Source organism: Trachurus japonicus, chromosome 13 (genome assembly GCF_045865225.1).
Source record: "Trachurus japonicus isolate A0001 chromosome 13, Traja_1.0".
Lineage (NCBI taxonomy): Eukaryota > Metazoa > Chordata > Actinopteri > Carangiformes > Carangidae > Trachurus > Trachurus japonicus.
This window is the reverse complement of record NC_140919.1, coordinates 1,373,378-1,396,093: the sequence shown is the minus strand read 5'-3', so window position 1 is coordinate 1,396,093 and position 22,716 is coordinate 1,373,378. Positions and strand designations below refer to the sequence as shown.

At 43.6% G+C, this 22,716-nt stretch overlaps 1 protein-coding gene across 2 annotated transcripts in view; it reads right to left on the bottom strand.

The window, feature by feature from the left end:
* fat3a (FAT atypical cadherin 3a) overlaps positions 1-22,716 on the bottom strand; it is a 116,156-nt gene that overhangs the window by 6,746 nt on the left and 86,694 nt on the right. For both annotated transcript variants that reach the window (XM_085794711.1, XM_085794709.1), the window contains 8 exons: positions 22,287-22,441; positions 20,749-20,991; positions 16,249-16,495; positions 13,070-13,223; positions 10,538-10,802; positions 6,331-6,793; positions 4,290-4,403; positions 1,786-1,845 (listed from right to left, as the gene is read on the bottom strand). In XM_085794711.1, the coding sequence (XP_085650837.1) occupies positions 1,786-1,845; positions 4,290-4,403; positions 6,331-6,793; positions 10,538-10,802; positions 13,070-13,223; positions 16,249-16,495; positions 20,749-20,991; positions 22,287-22,441 (1,701 nt within the window). The remainder of the gene's footprint in view (positions 1-1,785; positions 1,846-4,289; positions 4,404-6,330; positions 6,794-10,537; positions 10,803-13,069; positions 13,224-16,248; positions 16,496-20,748; positions 20,992-22,286; positions 22,442-22,716) is intronic.

The window sequence follows — 22,716 nt, the reverse complement described above, 5'->3', positions numbered from 1 at the left end:
GAGAAAGAGAGAGACAGATAGAGGTGTAGCTCAGAGAGAAAGAGAGAGACAGATAGAGGTGTAGCTCAGAGAGACAGAAAGAGGTGTAGCTCAGAGAGACAGAGGTGTAGCTCAGAGAGACAGAGGTGTAGCTCAGAGAGACAGAGAGAGACAGACAGAGGTGTAGCTCAGAGAGACAGAGAGAGGTGTAGCTCAGAGAGAAAGAGAGAGACAGACAGAGGTGTAGCTCAGAGAGACAGAGAGAGACAGACAGAGGTGTAGCTCAGAGAGACAGAGAGAGGTGTAGCTCAGAGAGACAGAGAGAGACAGACAGAGGTGTAGCTCAGAGAGACAGACAGAGGTGTAGCTCAGAGAGACAGAGAGAGACAGACAGAGGTGTAGCTCAGAGAGACAGAGAGAGACAGACAGAGGTGTAGCTCAGAGAGACAGAGAGAGACAGACAGAGGTGTAGCTCAGAGAGACAGAGGTGTAGCTCAGAGAGACAGAGAGAGACAGACAGAGGTGTAGCTCAGACAGACAGAGGTGTAGCTCAGAGAGACAGACAGAGGTGTAGCTCAGAGAGACAGAGAGAGACAGACAGAGGTGTAGCTCAGAGAGACAGAGGTGTAGCTCAGAGAGACAGAGGTGTAGCTCAGAGAGACAGAGGTGTAGCTCAGAGAGACAGAGAGACAGACAGAGGTGTAGCTCAGAGAGACAGAGAGACAGAGGTGTAGCTCAGAGAGACAGAGGTGTAGCTCAGAGAGACAGAGAGAGACAGACAGAGGTGTAGCTCAGACAGACAGAGGTGTAGCTCAGACAGACAGAGGTGTAGCTCAGAGAGACTGAGAGAGACAGACAGAGGTGTAGCTCAGACAGACAGAGGTGTAGCTCAGAGAGACAGAGAGAGACAGACAGAGGTGTAGCTCAGAGAGACAGACAGAGGTGTAGCTCAGAGAGACAGAGAGACAGACAGAGGTGTAGGTCAGAGAGACAGAGAGAGACAGACAGAGGTGTAGCTCAGAGAGACAGACAGACAGAGGTGTAGCTCAGAGAGACAGACAGAGGTGTAGCTCAGAGAGACAGACAGACAGAGGTGTAGCTCAGAGAGACAGACAGAGGTGTAGCTCAGAGAGACAGAGAGAGACAGACAGAGGTGTAGCTCAGAGAGACAGAGGTGTAGCTCAGAGAGACAGAGAGACAGACAGAGGTGTAGCTCAGAGAGACAGAGAGACAGAGGTGTAGCTCAGAGAGACAGAGAGACAGACAGAGGTGTAGCTCAGAGAGACAGAAAGACAGAGGTGTAGCTCAGAGAGACAGAGAGACAGACAGAGGTGTAGCTCAGAGAGACAGACAGAGGTGTAGCTCAGAGAGACAGAGGTGTAGCTCAGAGAGACAGACAGAGACAGACAGAGGTGTAGCTCAGAGAGACAGAGAGAGACAGAGAGACAGAGGTGTAGGTCAGAGAGACAGAGAGAGACAGACAGACAGAGGTGTAGCTCAGAGAGACAGAGGTGTAGCTCAGAGAGACAGACAGAGACAGACAGAGGTGTAGCTCAGAGAGACAGAGGTGTAGCTCAGAGAGACAGAGAGAGACAGAGAGACAGAGGTGTAGGTCAGAGAGACAGAGAGACAGAGGTGTAGCTCAGAGAGACAGAGGTGTAGGTCAGAGAGACAGAGAGACAGAGGTGTAGCTCAGAGAGACAGAGAGACAGAGGTGTAGCTCAGAGAGACAGAGGTGTAGCTCAGAGAGACAGAGAGACAGAGGTGTAGCTCAGAGAGACAGAGAGACAGGATGAGACATGGTACCTTCACTCTCGATTGTGTCGACTGCATCATTGACCAGTCGAATGACAGTCACTATGGAGGCTTGTGGAGGAGAGAAGGAGGAGAGAAGTTTGAAACAGTCATTCACAGTGACAGATGCTCATCATGGATGAGGGGGGGTTGGGGGCGTGTCCTTCACTCTCCTCTGACTGTGATGTCACAGTGTTAGAAGATGAGACTGACCTGTGGAGCAGTGACATCACAGAGGGAGGAGCTCTGCTTGACCTCACCTGATCACAGGTATCAATAACATCCATCATCATCATCATCATCAATAAACACCTCAGATCTATAAATGTCATGAGTTTCTGTTTGTCCTTCGTCCTGAACAACAAACTCAACTTCACAAAAGCAACGAAACAAAAACACAACGAGACAACAGAAGGAGAAGAAGAGCACAAAGCAAAGTAAAACCCAGACATCTCTGCTCTCCTGGTCGGCCCGTAACCAGCACAGAGGTCAAACCAGCTGAAGCAGCAGGAAGCAGCTCAGAGAGTGAAGATGGGTCTGAAAAGAAAAACTATGATGTCATGGTTGGCAAATAAAAAGCGGTGACAGCAGCGCAATGCAACGACAATGACACGAAGCACAGAGAGCACGAGCACCACAACTTCACTGAGGAGTCTGAATCTGAGTCTGAATCTGAGTCTGAGTCTGAGTCTGAGTCTGTGTTTCAGTCTGAATCCTTCCACACTCACACTAACTGTTGTTGAGTGTGTTAGTGCGTTCATACCGAGTCAGAACCTGGATGGTTTCACTCATAACGCTCAGAAAGTTGAGAGTTGAACGATGGGACAATTCCCTCCCTCAGTGATCGCTGCTTGGGCTACACAGCAGAATATAACATACTGTAGACTACTCACAAAACGTTAGGGATGTTTCGCTTTTGGATTCAATTTCAGAATGCACCTTTAATGCACTACAACCTTTACAAGTGAACTTAAACTTTTGAATGCACATGTCCAGTTGTTCCATGTTTCAGTCCTTATTGTTCTCTAACAAGGTGATTAACCACAAAAATCTGAATCGGATTTAGTGGTTCAGTTGTCATTGAACCAAGCTTTTGTTGGAGATAAAGAAATGACCATTACATCCTTCTACTTAAAGGCTTTCATGATAGAATATCACTGTAGCAGGAGATTCTGATCAAATATCCATAACTTTTTGTGAGTAGTGTATGTAAATCAAGAGACCAGTAGGCCAGTGTTTTCCTCCAGTAGTCTCCACCTCACATTTAACAGGTGGTCACACAGATGAAATAAAGGTACAGTAAGGAGTTCATTATCACTGACTCAAATTACAAACAGAAGGAGCTGGTAGACGTGTCGACGGGCGACAGTAGCGCCCAAAGCAGAAGACGTTGGTGACTGTTGTGTTCGTTAGTTCCAGTCAGTTCACAACTGTAGAAACTCACTCACTGGGTTTAATGATCCACGTTTTCATTGTATAGTAGGTTGGGGGAGTGGCTTGTTCCCCCACCCACGGCTCACTACAGAAGTTACATAGAGTAGATAGTAAACTACATGACAGTGACTCATGAAGGATTCACACTGACACACAGTATGAGTCTGAGTCTGAGTCTGGTCTGGACTGTGACACTGTGACACCACAGCAGAGACAGGTCTTGTCTCTGGTCATGTGGCTTTTTTATGCAAATGAGAATGACTGATGCATCCTGGGTAATTTAGCCTAACTGGCTTGACAAACTAAGTAACAAAAAGTTGTCTATTAACAGGCTATTTCCAGACAACACTGAGCCAAAACCTCCCCGGTGATTCCACCAAATACGTGTAGATGTCTGGGTCAGACATTTCTGGCCACTGTGTGGAGTCATTGATCACTGTGGGAGGCTAAAGGAGCATACCGTAGATTCATTCAGACATTTCTGGCCACTGTGTGGAGTCATTGATCACTGTGGGAGGCTAAAGGAGCATACCGCTAGATTCATTCATTGTAGTTTTTCAAGATAGCGTGAACGGTGGGTTTCAAAGAGGGTGTCAAAATAATTATGAGACATAGTGCTACAAAAGAAACACAAAATAAAACATTCAAATTGATTGTTAGTTAGTCTACGCTCCATCAAAACACAAAAAGCCACTGAGTGCAATTTAAAAATGCCGGGCGCTGCCCCTAAATTACCCAGGATGCATCAGTCATTCTCATTAGCATAAAAAAGCCGCTCTGGTCTATATAGGGTGGAGACCTACGGAAGCCCTGAAGGACAATGGTAAATCAAGTGTGACTTGTCCTTCAGGGCTTCCGTAGTCTCTGGTCTCCAACAGAGCGGTGGGACTCTTTGTCTCTGTGTGTGTGTCTCCATGCTGCTGGTGGACCAATGAGCTTCTATCAGAGGAGTAAAGACTCTCCAGGTGTCTGGCGGGAGGGGGCGGAGCTTCGGCCTGTGTCCTTGTCGAGCTGTGACGAGGACGGGCAGGAAGTAAAAACACCAGCAGACAGACACACAAACGGGTCAGTGAACGCCTCACCGTTGTCGTCGCAGGAGTCGGACTGGAAGGAGCTGAGGGACTGGACCTCCGAGTTGGAGCCTTTGGTGCTGCCCGAGAAACACGTCACGTCCTCCGCCACGTCCACCATCTTACCTGGGGGGTCACACAGAGGTCACACTGAGGTCACACAGAGGTCACACAGAGGTCACGACTAGGGGTCACAGAGGTCACACAGAGGTCACACTGAGGTCACGACTAGGGGTCACAGAGGTCACACTGAGGTCAAAAACACAGTTTTTATTTGGACCTAACCAACTGCCGATCGGCGGGCGCTAACCCTGGGCGGAGGGATACGTGAGTTGGTTAGGTCCAAATAAAAACTGCGGAAATTTACTGGAAATGTTCCACCCCTTTGCATCCCTGTGTGCGCGTCGTAATCATTCATTGTCCTGGTCAGATAAACACCAGATGAAGATGGAGACGATCGCTAGGTGTGGTATTTATTCAGTTTGGGGGAATCACGGTGTCTAGAAAGCATCAGTGGCTCAGCTGACAGGGACAGCTAACGGTAGCTAAGCTAACGGTAGCTAAGCTAACGGTAGCTAAGCTAACGGCGGTAGCTAAGCTAACAGCAGGACGTCAGCTGTTAAAACCCTCCCGTTGTGGGACACCACATGAAACTACTCCAGTTAGCTCAGTCATGTTGGAACTCAGATATCCGCTGGAGAAAATATTTTTTCATGGAGCGTTTATTGAGTCACTGAGTTATTAAAGTTAAACAGGTAGCTAACCGTTAGCCCGGCTAATCTATGATAACCACGACTAATTACAAACATGTGCACACAGAAATAGTAATGTTTGTCCAATCATTGGTTTTCAAAACTTTACAAACATCAGATTAGTCCAAACGGTGATATAGTGACATGAAAAATTAGATAAATATAGAGAAACTCTCGTCCGTCACTATTGTTCTCATGCTGGTTTTTAGGGATGCACATTTTGAATTTTTTTTCTGACCGATAACCGACGCTCATTAACCGATTATTAACCGTTAACCGATAAGATTAAGACACTTGCGGCGCACGGCAAAAAAAAAAAAAAAGTATCGCTCCAATTTTTTTTTTGCCGTTAAATAGACACAGTCGGCAAGCAAGGAAACGTCACTTCCGGTTAGGGCCGTGGGGGAAAACAAACCGTGTCCCCCATACACACTCATGCAAAAACGCGGCATTTTAAACCTTTGTCAAAGGCTTTTTCGCCGTCCTGTCTTAGTTTTAATCACATGTATATGCTGACAGAGAGCTATATTTTTAGAAACTCATCACGATCTGGGTCGATTGTTGTCCGTACATTTAAAAATATTAGGTATTTCACAGTCAGTCATATTTGTCTTCCCCCACGGCTCTGACGCTCTCTTAGTCGCCGCCGGCCGGCTCTAGACACTCGTAGACACTGCCTGAGTTATTGTGTATTATTTTGCACCGCAAATAAATTCAAAAACCACAACCTGAACTTTTATATCGGAACTTCGCTCATCTTCTCCAAACGTGTAACGCTCTGACCGGAAGTGAAGGTTGCCGACCCTGCTGACTCGGTGTAGGCTATGGCTGTGAAAACTTTATATTTTAAGATGTACGGACAGCAATCGACCCAGATCGTGATGAGTTTTCTAATATATAGCTCTTTGTCAGCACATACATGTGATTAAAACTAAGACAGGACGGCGAACAAGCGTTTGACAAAGGTTTAAAATACCGCCTTTTTGCATGAGTGTGTATGGGGGACACGGTTTGTTTTCCCCCACAGGCCCTAACCGGAAGTGACGTTTCCTTGCTTGCCGTCTGTGTCTATACACACGTGCGCCGCAACAGCTGATCAGTGCGCTCTGTCTTAGCTGATCGCGCTCATATGGAGGTTAGATCGTCCAATGTAGAACTGTTTTTATAAAGTGCAGCCAAAAACCAGGCTGAAGGAGCAGCAGGGCTCCTCTTTTTTTTTTTTTTTTTTGGTTTTCTACCAGGAAGTAGTTGGAAACAACAAGGAGATTCGTCCTATTCTGTTCTATGGAGCCGGTCCTCACCCTCGTCGCTGTCCCAGGGGCTCTTGCGGAGCGAGTCGCAGTCGGAGCGGCAGGGGGAGACGGGGGGCAGGTTGGGGGCCACGCTGCAGACCACCACCCCCCTCCTGGTGGAGCCACACAGTATCCGCGGCGACTCGGGGTGGAAGGTGCTCATCTCCGTCTGCTCCACGCCGCCGCCGCCGCCGCGCCCGTCCACCATCCGCTCCAGCGTGGAGCGAGGGTCGCCTTGGAAACAGGGCGTGTAGGCCATGGGCCGGACGGGCACCTGGGGGGGGCCCATCCCCATCCCCACCCCCCCGCCGCCCCCCAGCAGGCCGGGCTCCGAGTACAGGCTGAGGGGGTCGCCCGGCGCGGCGCAGTGCAGCGTCTTGAACTGCACGCCGTTGGCCTTGTTGAGCAGCGCCGCCGTGGCCGGGTCCTGCACCAGGGACAGGTTGTTGCGCGAGTAGTTCTTCTGGAACACCTGGAAGGAAGGAAGGAAGGAAGGAAGGAAGGAAGGAAGGAAGGAAGGAAGGAAGGAAGGAAGGAAGGAAGGACCAAGGGAAAGAAGGAAGGAAGGAAGGAAGGAAGGAATGAATGAATGAATGCTTTATTTCAAACATGTGAATAATATATTACACTTGAAGCACTAAACAAAAACCCTTTGTATGTTTGAAAAGGAGTAGGAAGAAGCATTAGCTTATTTAAGGGATAGTTCACCCAAAATTGAAATTTCACTCATTATCTACTGTATTGAAGCCCCGAAATGCGAAATTGTCCCGAAAAAAATTAAATAAGTCTATATTTCAAGCTTGTTTTGTAGCGGAAGCTTCTCGAAGCTCCTCTTCCTGGTTCGTCAAATTTGGTCCGAGGAGCTTCCGCTACAAAACAAGCTTGAAATATAGACTTATTAAATTTTTTTCGGGACAATTTCGCATTTCGGGGCTTCAATACAAGACGGTCATTACAGACGAGCAGCATGGAGGTATTTGGATGTTTTTTGGTGTGTCTTTTTGTTATGAAGACAGTTGGTATCCATGTGCACCGTTATATGGACATGCACTGCTACGCCGAGACCCCCTGTAACTCAGAGAAGCCACGTAGGACTCTGAAACTTCTCCCAGCCCTTAGTCCACATGAGGGGGAGGAGATAATGAGGGAAATTTCAATCTTGGGTGAACTATCCCTTTAATTCCTACCCTTTCTCCACTTAGTACCTAGTACTATAGGCCAGTGGTTCTCAAACCTTTTTACATCAAGGACCCAAAATTGACACAAATTAGACCACGGACCCCCATGGGACAAAATTTTGAAGCAAACACCAGAAATACACAATCAATGCACGTTTAAATTGGGTGTTAATTTTTTGAAAGATTATAGAGAAATTTCTGGAAAAAAGTGGTACAATTTCTCAAAAAAAGTTGAAAAATTTCTAGAAAAAAGTGGTAAAAAAAAAAAAAGTTTCAGAGTTTTTAGAAAAAACTGGTAAAATTTCTAACAAAAAAAAAAAAAGTAAAAAGCTTTTTTAAAAAATTGAGAAACAACTGGTAAAATTTGTCAAAGGAATTCTAGAAAAGCGAACCACTGGCCTTCTTACCTGTACCTTGTGAAAACCGACTGTCGAAAAAGTGGTAAGATTTCACAAACAATAATACAAATAGGGGTCAAATGTCTTTAAAAAAAATAAAAGTAAAAAAGAAAAATTGAGAAGAAACTGGTAAAAATTTCTCAAAAAATATCTAGGAAAAGTGGTACATTTTCCAAAAAAATCTTTTAAAAACAATTAAATTTTTCTTTTTTTTTTTAAAGTGATAACATTTCTGAAAAAAAAGTGAAAAAAAAAATCTAGGAAAAGTGGTAAAATTTCTAAAAAAAAAAAAAAAAAAAAGTGATAACGTTTCTGAAAAAAGTTCTTGGAAAAAGTGGTAAAATTTCCCTGTCAACCCTCCCACTTTGAGAACCATTGACATTCACTTTAGTTAGATAGTTTTGTTGTACTGGCTATACTGCAGTATTTATGTATTTTAGTATAGTATCACACAGACTACACCACTGGCCTTGTTCTTCCCTGTACCTTTACTTGTGAAAACCGTTACGTCTGCTCGTACCTTCTTGCGGAAGGCGATGAAGAGGACGATGAGGGTGACGATGACGAAGAGCACCGGAAGGAAGGAAGGAAGGAAGGAAGGAAGGAATGAAGGAATGAATGCTTTATTTCAAACATGTGAATAATATATTACACTTGAAGCACTAAACAAAAACCCTTTGTATGTTTGAAAAGGAGTAGGAAGAAGCATTAGCTTATTTAAGGGATAGTTCACCCAAAATTGAAATTTCACTCATTATCTACTGTATTGAAGCCCTGAAATGCGAAATTGTCCCGAAAAAAATTAAATAAGTCTATATTTCAAGCTTGTTTTGTAGCGGAAGCTTCTCGAAGCTCCTCTTCCTGGTTCGTCAAATTTGGTCCGAGGAGCTTCCGCTACAAAACAAGCTTGAAATATAGACTTATTAAATTTTTTTCGGGACAATTTCGCATTTCGGGGCTTCAATACCAGACGGACATTACATACGAGCAGCATGGAGGTATTTGGATGTTTTTTGGCGTGTCTTTTTGTTATGAAGACAGTTGGTATCCATTTGCAACCGTTATATGGACATGCACTGCTACGCCGAGACCCCCTGTAACTCAGAGAAGCCACGGAGGAATCTGAAACTTCTCCCAGCCCTTAGTCCACATGAGGGGGAGGAGATAATGAGGGAAATTTCAATCTTGGGTGAACTATCCCTTTAATTCCTACCCTTTCTCCACTTAGTACCTAGTACTATAGGCCAGTGGTTCTCAAACCTTTTTACATCAAGGACCCAAAATTGACACAAATTAGACCACGGACCCCCATGGGACAAAATTTTGAAGCAAACACCAGAAATACACAATCAATGCACGTTTAAATTGGGTGTTAATTTTTTGAAAGATTATAGAGAAATTTCTGGAAAAAAGTGGTACAATTTCTCAAAAAAAGTTGAAAAATTTCTAGAAAAAAGTGGTAAAAAAAAAAAAAGTTTCAGAGTTTTTAGAAAAAACTGGTAAAATTTCTAACAAAAAAAAAAAGTAAAAAGCTTTTTTAAAAAATTGAGAAACAACTGGTAAAATTTGTCAAAGGAATTCTAGAAAAGCGAACCACTGGCCTTCTTCCCTGTACCTTGTGAAAACCGACTGTCGAAAAAGTGGTAAGATTTCACAAACAATAATACAAATAGGGGTCAAATGTCTTTAAAAAAAATAAAAGTAAAAAAGAAAAATTGAGAAGAAACTGGTAAAATTTCTCAAAAAATATCTAGGAAAAGTGGTACATTTTCCAAAAAAATCTTTTAAAAACAATTAAATTTTTCTTTTTTTTTTTAAAGTGATAACATTTCTGAAAAAAAAGTGAAAAAAAAATCTAGGAAAAGTGGTAAAATTTCTAAAAAAAAAAAAAAAAAAAGTGATAACGTTTCTGAAAAAAGTTCTAGGAAAAAGTGGTAAAATTTTCATAAAAAGTTGGACCCCCTTGAACCCTGTCAACCCCCCCACTTTGAGAACCATTGACATTTAATCTAGTTAGATAGTTTAGTTACTGGCTATACTGAAGTATTTATGTATTTTAGTATAGTATCACAGACACTACACCACTGGCCTTGTTCTTCCCTGTACCTTGTGAAAACAGGCTATCCGCGGGGTCTTGAAAAGTATTAAAAGGTGATAAATCAATTTTGGGAAAATTAAGACCCTTAAAAAGTATTAAAAAGTATTTTCACGACTTTATAAAGTCTTAAATTTTAAGGTATTTTTTCAGAATTAGCTGTCCAAGAGTTTGAGTCCTAAAACATTGTTTAAGTGTGTGAATTTATTCTTTTTGTTAAAAAACAAAGATGAACCGGTTAATGAAAAAGAAAAGAAGACTTTTTTTTTTCTTTTTTTTGAGAGTGGAGCAATGTTTTTTTTGATAAACTTTGTCTTTGATTTATTATTCCAGCCTATTTTGAATTCTGTTGTATCATAGTCGTCTAGTCTTTATCACAAAAACTAAAACTGTTACGTCAAAAGTGTCACTGATGTAAATGGTTACAGCTTGAAGCGGCGGTGAGGTGTTGAAAAATGTTGAGAAGGTCTTGAAAAAGTCTTAAAAAGGTTTTAAAATTAACTTCAAGATTCCTGTATAAACCCTGGAAAACCGTCTGCTCGTACCTTCTTGCGGAAGGCGATGAAGAGGACGATGAGGGTGACGATGACGAAGAGCACCACGGCGATGCCGATGAGCTCCTCCTTGCCGACGACGGCGTGTCCGGCCTGCATGTCGGGCACCACGACGGGCCGCAGGCCGCAGCGCTGGCCCACGAAGCCCACGGAGCAGTTACAGTAGAAGGAGCCGTGGGTGTTCACGCACACGCCGCCGTTCTCACACTCCCCCTCCGGGTTGCCGCGCTCGCACTCGTTCACGTCCTCCTCACACCTGAAGACGGAGACACAGAGGACAGTCAGAGGGTTCGTTTAAACCTGAACCCATTTAAAGGGGTAGTTCAACAACATTTTGTCAAATTGGCCCCACTGCAAAAACTCAAAATCTTACCAAGAATATTATATAAGTAGAAAAAGGTTTTTGTGTTTGTAATAAGAAAGAAAAACTTGCTCCACTATCAGATTTTCCTACTTATTTCAAGTGAAAATCTGCTTGAAAGAAGTAAAAAGTGTCTAAAAACAAGCTGCTTTTAATGTGATGAGTCTTATTTCTTAGTAAAATGAGATTTGTTTTAACTAGAAATGAGACAAATATTCTTGGTAAGATATTTGAGTTGTTGCAGTGTGTCAGAGGAACCTGAAGCTACACTGCAAAAACTCAAATATCTTACCAAGAATATTTGTCTTATTTCTAGTCAAAACTAATCTCATTCTACTTAAAATAAGACTCATCACATAAAAAGCAGCTTGTTTTTAGACACTTTTTACTTCTTTCAAGCAGATTTTCACTTGAAATAAGTAGAAAAATCTGATAGTGGAGCAAGTTTTTCTTTCTTATTACAAGCACAAAAAACTTGCTTTCACTGGCAGATTTTTCTACTTATTTCAAGTGAAAATTAGTTTGAAACAAGTGAAAATGATCTAAAAACAAGTTCATTTTTAGGTGATGAGTCTTATTTTAAGTGGAAAGAGATTAGTTTTGACTAGAAATGAGACATTTTGACAAGAAATAAGACAAATATTCTTGGAAACATTTGGAGTTTTTGCAGTGCCATTGCCATAATCCCTGTAGTCATAGCAGTAGGTTTGTTACCTTTAATTGTCGGTGCAAGCTATTTAGATTTTTTATGAATCCTGTTATCCTAATTTGTTCTGGAAAGAAGTTGGAAATTAGTTTGAAACGCTAACTGGCATTAAGCTTGAACTTAAAAAAAGATATAATTCTCCTATATGACGAGAAAAGGGCAAAAAAAAAAGTCGAATCTTTTAATTTTATATGAAAAATACTATATTCACAAATGTAAACCACAGATCCAGGAGTTTAAATAGAAATCCTACATTCCACCACTACACAGTATGAAAACATGAGACATTTACAATCATTAAAAACCTCTGATTGATTATTTGAAATGATAAAACCCACTTTTTTTCTCACTTCAGTTGTGTAAATAAGATGTTTATATGTATATATTTTCTCAACACTTTAATAATGTTAAAACAATAAAACAATAAAACAAAAACAGAGTCTCGTGCTGCGTTTAGAGCACTGGAAAAGAGAGTAAGGACACCACCATTGACTCCCGTGGTAAGGGTTTAGGGGTTTTGCGCCCCTAGTGGCAGGATATGGGTATTGCAATGTTTAGTTTAGTTTAGTTTATTAGTTTAATAAGGGACAATGTGCAATTACATTAATCATTTAAAGGAAAAAAATGAAAAGATGGTTGCACCAGATTTAGCTCCCAGCTAAGCAAAAGCGCCAATGTATGTGTGTTGCCCACTTGCTTGTAAATTGATGAAAACGGCCGTGTTTTTGTTTTTACGTGTCTTGGTCATATTAAATTATACTTATAATTTGTTTATTATAAAATGTAGATTGAAACATTCATGTAGACAACTGTGTTTTTTGTTTTGTTTTGTTTTTTTTACTCTCCTATGTGTTAATATTTATCTGTAAAGGATCCTCAATGATGCTATTAACGTGGGTGATCTATAAATGTCCTTAAATTATTGAAAACACCACACTGCTCATTCACCAACAATGCAGAGATGTCAGTTCTTGGGCGCTTTTGATTTGATTTGATTTGATTTGATTTGATTTGATTAAGATCCCCATTAGCTGCTACACCTGGTAGCAGCTACTCTTCCTGTGGTCCATTAAAAGTCACATAAAACAATCAAACACACATGAAATAAGACTGAACTTCCAAATAATATGAAAAGCTGCATAGTACAACAATAATTATAAATGCAATACCCATATTCCTCCACCAGGAGGCGCTGCCATTGGACCGATGCTGTCACTACTCTCTTTTATTCCAGTGCTCTAATGCTGGGTTGAAAGCCAACTAATAAAAATGGGTTTAAAGACGAGTTTTAAAAACCTGTCTTTGTTTTTTCGTCTCCGTCTTTTGTATTTGTGTTTATTTGGGTGTGCATCAAAGGTGTGTGTGTCTCTGTGTGTGTGTGTATGTGTGTGTGTGTCTCTCTGTGTGTGTGTGTGTGAGTGTGTGTGTGTGTGTGTGTGTGTGTGTGTAGACTCACGCCAGCCCCCTGAAGCCCCTCCTGCAGCTGCAGAGGAAGGCGTTGCCGATGGGTTTACACACGCCGGCGTTGTGGCAGGGGTTGGGCACGCAGGCCGTGATCTCCAGCTCACAGCGCCCCCCGGTGAACTGGGGGGGGCAACTGCAGCTGAAGCCTGGGGGGCAGAGGGGGAGGACAGAGGGGGGGAGGACAGAGGGGGGAGAGGGAGGGGCTTCATGATGAGAGATTCAGAGCACACACACACACAGAGGACAGAGCAGCAGAGCTGTGACGGCTCCCAGGAGGTTTGTTTCATTAAAGTGTAAATGAGGAACATGTGGGACGGGACAGCAGCACACACACACATTACACACACACACACTACACGCTGCTACACACACACACACACACACACACACACACACACACACACACACAGCTACACACAACACTATATCATATCTGTTTATCATTTATGTAATTAATGTGTCAAACATTTGGGGGTTTTTCTGCTGCTATCTATCTATCTATCTATCTATCTATCTATCTATCTATCTATCTATCTATCTATCTATCTATCTATCTATCTATCTATCTATCTATCTCTCTATCTATCTCTCTATCTATCTATCTCTCTCTCTATCTCTCTATCTATCTATCTATCTATCTATCTATCTATCTATCTATCTATCTATCTATCTATCTATCTATCATCTATCTATCTATCTATCATCTATCTATCTATCTATCTATCTATCTATCTATCTATCTATCTATCTATCTATCATCCATCTATCTATCTATCTATCTATCATCCATCTATCTATCTATCTATCTATCTATCTATCTATCTATCTATCTATCTATCTATCTATCTATCTATCTATCTATCTATCTATCTATCTATCATCCATCTATCTATCTATCCATCTATCTATCTATCTATCTATCTATCTATCTATCTATCTATCTATCTATCTATCTATCTATCTATCTATCATCCATCTATCTATCTATCTATCTATCTATCTATCTATCTATCTATCTATCTATCTATCTATCTATCTATCTATCTATCTATCTATCTATCTCTTTCAAACCCTCTGTCTCTTTTTTCTTCTTTCTTTCTTTCTTCTACCCCCATCATCTGTATTTTACAGTAACTTCTTTCTTTCTTTCCCTCTCTTTCTCTATCCATCTACCTCCTTCTATCTATCATGCCCCTCTCTCTTTTTCTTCTTTCTATCTATCTATCTATCTATCTATCTATCTATCTATCTATCTATCTATCTATCTATCTATCTATCTATCTATCTATCTATCTATCTATCTATCTATCTATCTGTCTATCTATCTATCTATCTATCTATCTATCTATCTATCTATCTATCTATCTATCTATCTATCTGTCTGTCTGTGGCATGTGGGACGGTACAGCAGCACACACACACACACACACACACACACACACACACACAACACCATATCAAGATTCAGTGTTTATTATTGATGTAATTAATGTGTCACTTAGAGGACGATGTAACTGCTGCTGCCTATCACACGTTCTAACCTTGTATCTGTTATTTACACATTTGTTAGTTCTTTTGCTGCTGGATCATATTGATAGCCCACTGATATCTGACATTTAGTTAGAATGGGCTTTATGCACAGCTCCACTACTTCCTGATCTTTATTTCCTGTCTTACATTCCAGGTGTGTCTGAGTCACAACAATGGTCAGACACACCTGGATTAGTCAGTTTGTCTAATAATGGCTATATATAGCCTAGCCTATATCATACTATTTTTCACGCCCTATCACCGTTTAGACAAATCTGAAATGATTGAAGAAACATTACTATTTCTGTGTGTGTGTTTTGTGTTGCTATGTGTTGGATTTATTCAGTTTGGGGGAATCACAGTGTCTATAAAGCATCAGTGGCTCAGCTGACAGGGACAGCTAACGGTAGCTAAGCTAACGGCAGCTAAGCTAACGGTGGCAGCTAAGCTAACAGCAGCTAAGCTAACGGTAGCTAAGCTAACAGCAGGACGTCAGCTGTTAAAACCCTCCCGTTGTGGGACACGACATGAAACTACTCCAGTTAGCTCAGTCATGTTGGAACTCAGATATCCGCTGGAGAAAATATTTTTTCATGGAGCGTTTATTGAGTCATTGAGTTATTAAAGTTAAACAGGTAGCTAACCGTTAGCCCGGCTAATCTATGATAACCATGACTAATTACAAACATGTGCACACAGAAATAGTAATGTTTGTCCAATCATTGGTTTTATAAACTTTACAAACATCAGATTAGTCTAAACGGTGATATAGTGACATGAAAAAGTAGATAAATATAGAGAAACTCTCGTGCGTCACTATTGTTCTCATGCTGGTTTTCTACCAGGAAGTAGTTGGAAACAACAAGGAGATTTGTTCTGTCCACCACTTTATTTTCCCATGATCCATTGCGTCACACCACAACGGAAGTCGGTTTTAGTAGCATTCTAGCAAGCGGCTAACTGGTAGCGTTAGCCACCGGTGTAGGCACCAAATGTGGGGGCTCCGGGCTGCCAAAACCGTTTTGACTAAATCTGATGTTTGTTAAGTCTATAAAACAAATTACTGAACAAACATTACTATTTATGTGTGCACGTTTATGTAATTAGTCATGGTTATCGTAGTTGCTGCTGCTGACAGCTAACAGCAGCAGCTAAGCTAACAGCAGGACGTCAGCTGTTAAAACCCTCCCGTTGTGGGACACGACATGAAACTACTCCAGTTAGCTCAGTCATGTTGGAACTAGGATATCCACTGGAGAAAATATTAAATTTTTTTCATGGGCTGTTTATAGAGTTATTGTTTATTGACACTGCTAACAGCTAACAGCTAACGGTTAGCCCAGCTAATCTAAAAACAATGTTCAACAATTCGTTTTATAGACTTCATAAACATCAGAGTAGTCACAACGGTGATATAGTGACTTGAAAATGTGACATGAAGCTAAAACCTCGTCCGTATTCTTCTCATTAAAATTAGGTGATGATTATAAATAAAGTCATTGCGGCCAATGTCTATCAACCAGTCTATGCTATCAACAATACAGTAACGGTGGAATGGAGTGTCATGGCGACACCCAGACTCATTCTCCGGAAAGTGGTGGATTGATCCCTGTGTGCGTGTGTGTGTGTGCTCCTCCTCACCACCAGAGGGCAGGCTGCTGCAGGTGGCTCCATGGCGACACGGCGTTGCTAGGCAGGCGTCGGGGAACAGGATGCATCCCAGTTTCAGCTCCGTCAGCCCGACCACCTCGGCGTAGCGAGAGCGTTTGTTCTGCAGCGGCAGCTCGTTGTTGTTGAGCGTCACCGAGTCCAAGCAGCCCTGAAACCCGTCCAGCACCCGCGGCTCCTTCTGGGGGTCCAGCAGGCCGCGGGGGCTAGGCTGCTGCACCTGGATTACACCGGATTACAGATTACAGACTAGACCAGCAGGCCGCGGGGGCTAGGCTGCTGCACCTGGATTAACACCGGATTACAGATTACAGACTAGACCAGCAGGCCGCGGGGGCTAGGCTGCTGCACCTGGATTACACCGGATTACAGATTACAGACTAGACCAGCAGGCCGCGGGGGCTAGGCTGCTGCACCTGGATTACAGATTACAGATTACAGATTACAGATTACAGACTAGACCAGCAGGCCGCGGGGGCTAGGCTGCTGCACCTGGATTACAGATTACAGATTACAGATTACAGACTAGACCAGTAGGCCGCGGGGGCTAGGCTGCTGCACCTGGGTTACACCGGATTACAGATTACAGATTACAGACTAGACCAGCAGGCCGCGGGGGCTAGGCTGCTGCACCTGGATTACACCGGATTACACACCAGATTACAGATTACAGACTAGACCAGCAGGCCGCGGGGGCTAGGCTGCTGCACCTGGATTACACCGGATTACAGATTACAGACTAGACCAGCAGGCCGCGGGGGCTAGGCTGCTGCACCTGGATTACAGATTACAGATTACAGATTACAGATTACAGACTAGACCAGCAGGCCGCGGGGGCTAGGCTGCTGCACCTGGATTACAGATTACAGATTACAGATTACAGACTAGACCAGTAGGCCGCGGGGGCTAGGCTGCTGCACCTGGATTACAGATTACAGATTACAGATTACAGATTACAGACTAGACCAGTAGGCCGCGGGGGCTAGGCTGCTGCACCTGGATTACAGATTACAGATTACAGACTAGACCAGTAGGCCGCGGGGGCTAGGCTGCTGCACCTGGATTACAGATTATAGATTACAGACTAGACCAGCAGGCCGCGGGGGCTAGGCTGCTGCACCTGGATTACAGATTACAGATTACAGATTACAGATTACAGACTAGACCAGTAGCCCGCGGGGGCTAGGCTGCTGCACCTGGATTACAGATTACAGATTACAGATTACAGATTACAGATTACAGATTACAGACTAGACCAGTATCCCGCGGGGGCTAGGCTGCTGCACCTGGATTACAGATTACAGATTACAGATTACAGATTACAGACTAGACCAGCAGGCCGCGGGGGCTAGGCTGCTGCACCTTGATTACAGATTACAGATTACAGACTAGACCAGTAGGCCGCGGGGGCTAGGCTGCTGCACCTGGATTACAGATTACAGATTACAGATTACAGATTACAGACTAGACCAGCAGGCCGCGGGGGCTAGGCTGCTGCACCTGGATTACACCGGATTACAGATTACAGACTAGACCAGCAGGCCGCGGGGGCTAGGCTGCTGCACCTGGATTACAGATTACAGATTACAGATTACAGATTACAGACTAGACCAGCAGGCCGCGGGGGCTAGGCTGCTGCACCTGGATTACAGATTACAGATTACAGATTACAGACTAGACCAGTAGGCCGCGGGGGCTAGGCTGCTGCACCTGGATTACAGATTACAGATTACAGATTACAGATTACAGACTAGACCAGTAGGCCGCGGGGGCTAGGCTGCTGCACCTGGATTACAGATTACAGATTACAGACTAGACCAGTAGGCCGCGGGGGCTAGGCTGCTGCACCTGGATTACAGATTACAGATTACAGACTAGACCAGTAGCCCGCGGGGGCTAGGCTGCTGCACCTGGATTACAGATTACAGATTACAGATTACAGATTACAGACTAGACCAGTAGCCCGCGGGGGCTAGGCTGCTGCACCTGGATTACAGATTACAGATTACAGATTACAGACTAGACCAGTAGGCCGCGGGGGCTAGGCTGCTGCACCTGGATTACAGATTACAGATTACAGATTACAGATTACAGACTAGACCAGTAGGCCGCGGGGGCTAGGCTGCTGCACCTGGATTACAGATTACAGATTACAGACTAGACCAGTAGGCCGCGGGGGCTAGGCTGCTGCACCTGGATTACAGATTACAGATTACAGATTACAGACTAGACCAGTAGGCCGCGGGGGCTAGGCTGCTGCACCTGGATTACAGATTACAGATTACAGATTACAGACTAGACCAGTAGGCCGCGGGGGCTAGGCTGCTGCACCTGGATTACAGATTACAGATTACAGATTACAGACTAGACCAGTAGGCCGCGGGGGCTAGGCTGCTGCACCTGGATTACAGATTACAGATTACAGATTACAGATTACAGACTAGACCAGCAGCCCGCGGGGGCTAGGCTGCTGCACCTGGATTACAGATTACAGATTACAGATTACAGATTACAGACTAGACCAGTAGCCCGCGGGGGCTAGGCTGCTGCACCTGGATTACAGATTACAGATTACAGATTACAGATTACAGACTAGACCAGCAGGCCGCGGGGGCTAGGCTGCTGCACCTGGATTACAGATTACAGATTACAGACTAGACCAGCAGGCCGCGGGGGCTAGGCTGCTGCACCTGGGGGGGGGATTACAGACCGGATTATCCACCACTTTATTTTCCCATGATCCATTGCGTCACACCACAACGGATGTCGGTTTTAGTAGCATTCTAGCAAGCAGCTAACTGGTAGCGTTAGCCACCGGTGTAGGTACCAAATGTGGGATTGGCTCATCACGTTTGGGGGCGTGGCTTAACCATAGGTCAATTACGCTGTGGGGGCCGGGGCGTGAACAAGTCCGAACGCGTGTGAATCACATCAAACGTCAGCTGACATGGCTGCTGCTGTGAAGCCAGGGTTGCTTCGCAGCCGCGGCGCTACTATTGGTGTGTGTACTATTTTAGCTGTTCATCCAATAAGCATCCTGAGGAAAGCTTTGAGTGAAAGCTTCTCAGCCAATCAGCGGCTTCTACCCCACGTGTGGCGCCTGCCAACAGGCTGAATGATGTTGTTGCACACAGAGCGATGGCCAGTGTCACAACTAATCATATAAAGTCCGCTAGCTTAATGCTAACGCATAATGTAAACTTCATAGACGGGCTAACAGTGCGCATAGCTAGCCCATACACTGGGACATTCTCTGCTTCCACGTCCATTGAAATGCATTGCAGTCAGTTTTCATTCGTTTTTATATGTTTTTTCTTGACATTTTAAGTTTAAAATGGTCAAAAGGTGTTCATGGGGTACATGTAACTCCTACACTAGGTATCCTGAGAGGCCACGGGGGGGATTTTTTTATTTTTTCCCAAGCCACATCTCAACCGAGAGAAGTGTCTGCTCTGGATAAAGTTATGCAGTAGACCACAACATAAACCTGGATAAACTTAACAAGGATGTCTACATCTGTTCTAAGTGAAGTCAACAACGTATTTGAGGCAACATATTGTCAGAGATGTTTAGATGTTAGCCAGCATCACAACTAAGCATAAAGTCTGCTAGCTTAATGCTAACGTATAATGTAAAACTCCATAGACAGGCTAACAGAAGTTAGCCCGTCGCTATCGGCGTTTTGCGGCAGCCGACAGTCATAGCAGTAAAGCTAAGTGAAGTTTTGGTGACTTCCAGATGACATTTAATCTTTCTGTCTCCAAAAATCATCAACTGCCTCCTGTGAAATGTCTCCTACGGTGACAGCTGTTGCCATAGCAACTGTCACCAAATGTTGACTGTCCAAGTGAGTGGAGGGGGCGGGGCTTAGCCAGAGGTCAATTCGGCCAGGTCAGAGTCTTCTGGGCCAGGTATACATCCGCGCTAAAATATCAACGTGAAATTCATAGCTTGCTCACTATGTTGACCCAGCTCCCAGACCCAATTTTGAGATTAACGGCGCTAATTTTTTTCTAATTTCTACTGCCATCTATGGTGTTCGGGTCAGTTTTGACCCGTGTTTTGAATCAGCTGTAAAACACACTAAAAACATGTTTTTCTTCCAATTTGTTTTTCTTCTCTTGGTTACGTTGTTAGACTTCCTTATCCATGAAAAGGTTGGTTTTGCACGTATGATTTCAGTTTGTTCTTATCGTTATAACCGGGTCAAAATTAACCCTCACCCCACAGATGTCATAATTTTAACCAGAGAATTTTAGAAATTTGTGACATTTTTTATTTTGTTTTGTTTAAATTGATGTTCCTGACAAAGTCAAAAAGTCTTGATCCTATAAACAAATGTATGAGGTATTTGTATGCATTTAAAACCTGAAAACGTGTCACCGGTGACTCGAACACCAGAGAAGGGTTGATATTAATGTTATTGATTAATAATCCTGATCAATAGCCCCCCCTCCTCCCCCGCTGACTGACCAGCGCTCCGAAGTAGATGGTCCTGTCGGCGGCGAGCGGCGGCACCAGCGGCGCTCCGCTGCGGCGCTCCACGTAGCTGTCGTCCAGCGCCAGGCTGCTGAAGTTCCTGCTCAGCTCCAACGCCACCGTGTGCCAGCTGCCGTCGCTGATCCTCCGCCCGGAGATGCCCAGCACGTTGTCCCCGACGACGCCGCTACCGCCCAGCCCACAGGCCAACTGGAACCACAGCTTCCCATCCTCCAACTAAACAGACAGACAGATGATCAGAACAGTGATTAACAGGTGATCAGGAAACAGTCGCCACGTTGACATGAACAGATAATCTGAACTAAACTGAGTCACATGAACACGACGACTGGAAAACTTGTCAAATTGGCCCATCACCATAATCCCTATAGTCATAGCAGTAGGTTCGTTACCTTTAATTGTCGGTGCAAGCTGTTTTTAGAACGGTGGAGCAGAGCCGTGAGCTGCTCAGAGCTACGCTACGGAGGCTCATTATGGGATTTCTTGGTTTCCCTCATCATCAAACTCATCAAGTACACAATCCAACAACTCCACAACGCTCTGGTGGACAAGTTGTGAGCTGCACATTCACCACGCTATGAGATAATAACACAACGTTACCACACAGAGTTGTTTTAGAGGGAAATACAGAGACTGTTGATGAAAAACTGTCCCTGAAGGCAACGTGCATCAGAGGTTTTGCATGAATTTCCCTCTAAAACAACTCTGTGTGGTAACGTTGTGTTATTATCTCGCAGTGTAATCGCACTTGCACCGACAATTAAAGGTAACGAACCTACTGCTATGACTATAGGGATTATTATGGCAATAGGCCAGTTTGACAAAATGTTGAACTATCCCTTTAAGGCCTGTTTGCGGTGGGTTTTATCTGGGGTTTCTATGGAAACCTGACTCACACTTGAACGAAGTCGTACTATGAGAGAGCGGCGTTCACACACGCCAGAATGAACGCGTTCACAATAACGTTCATCAAGCAGAAACACAACGTTCAGTTCATGTTCGCCCAGAATATGCACTGCAAAAACTCAAATATCTTACCAAGTATATTTGTCTTATTTCTAGTCAAAATGTAATTTCTGGTCAAAACAAATCTCATTCTACTTAAAATAAGACTCATCACATTAAAAGCAGCTTGTTTTTAGACACTTTTTACTTCTTTCAAGCAGATTTTCACTTGAAATAAGTAGAAAAATCTGATAGTGGATCAAGTTTTTCTTTCTTATTACAAACACAAAAAACTTGCTTTCACTGGCAGATTTTTCTACTTATTTCAATTGAAAATTAGTTTGAAACAAGTGAAAATGATCTAAAAACAAGTTAATTTTTAGATGATGAGTCTTATTTTAAGTGGAAAAAGATTAGTTTTGACTAGAAATGAGACATTTTGACAAGAAATAAGACAAATATTCTTGGAAAGATTTTGAGTTTTTGCAGTGTGAACGATGGTTAGTTAATGTGTGTGTGTGTGTGTGTGTGTGTGTGTGTGTGTGTGTGTGTGTGTGTGTGTGTACCTTGAGCACGGTGCAGGGCTCGGTGTGTGTGTACATGATGATTCCTCGGCTCTGCAGCGTCCTGATCCTCAGACTGAGCTTCAGCTCCGTCTGCAGCCGCTCCGACACGCGGTACTTGATGTAGCTGTTGCCGGAGAAACTCAGGGACGAGTGGCCTGCAGGAGGTCAAGGTCAAAGGTCAAAGGTCAACAGGTCAACAAGGTCGACGGTAGGGCTGCAACTAACGATTATTTTCATTATCGATAAATCTGTCCATTATTTAAAGGGAAAAACCAACATTTTCTTTTTTTTTCGTGTCTTGCCTCACTCCCGAGTCCATGACCAGCAGATAGACACCATCCTTTCCACTGTGCGTGCAGTAACCATGGAGATAGAGCCGTATCGCCCGTAATTAGCTTAGCTCAAACGCTGGAAGTGTATAAATGGTAAA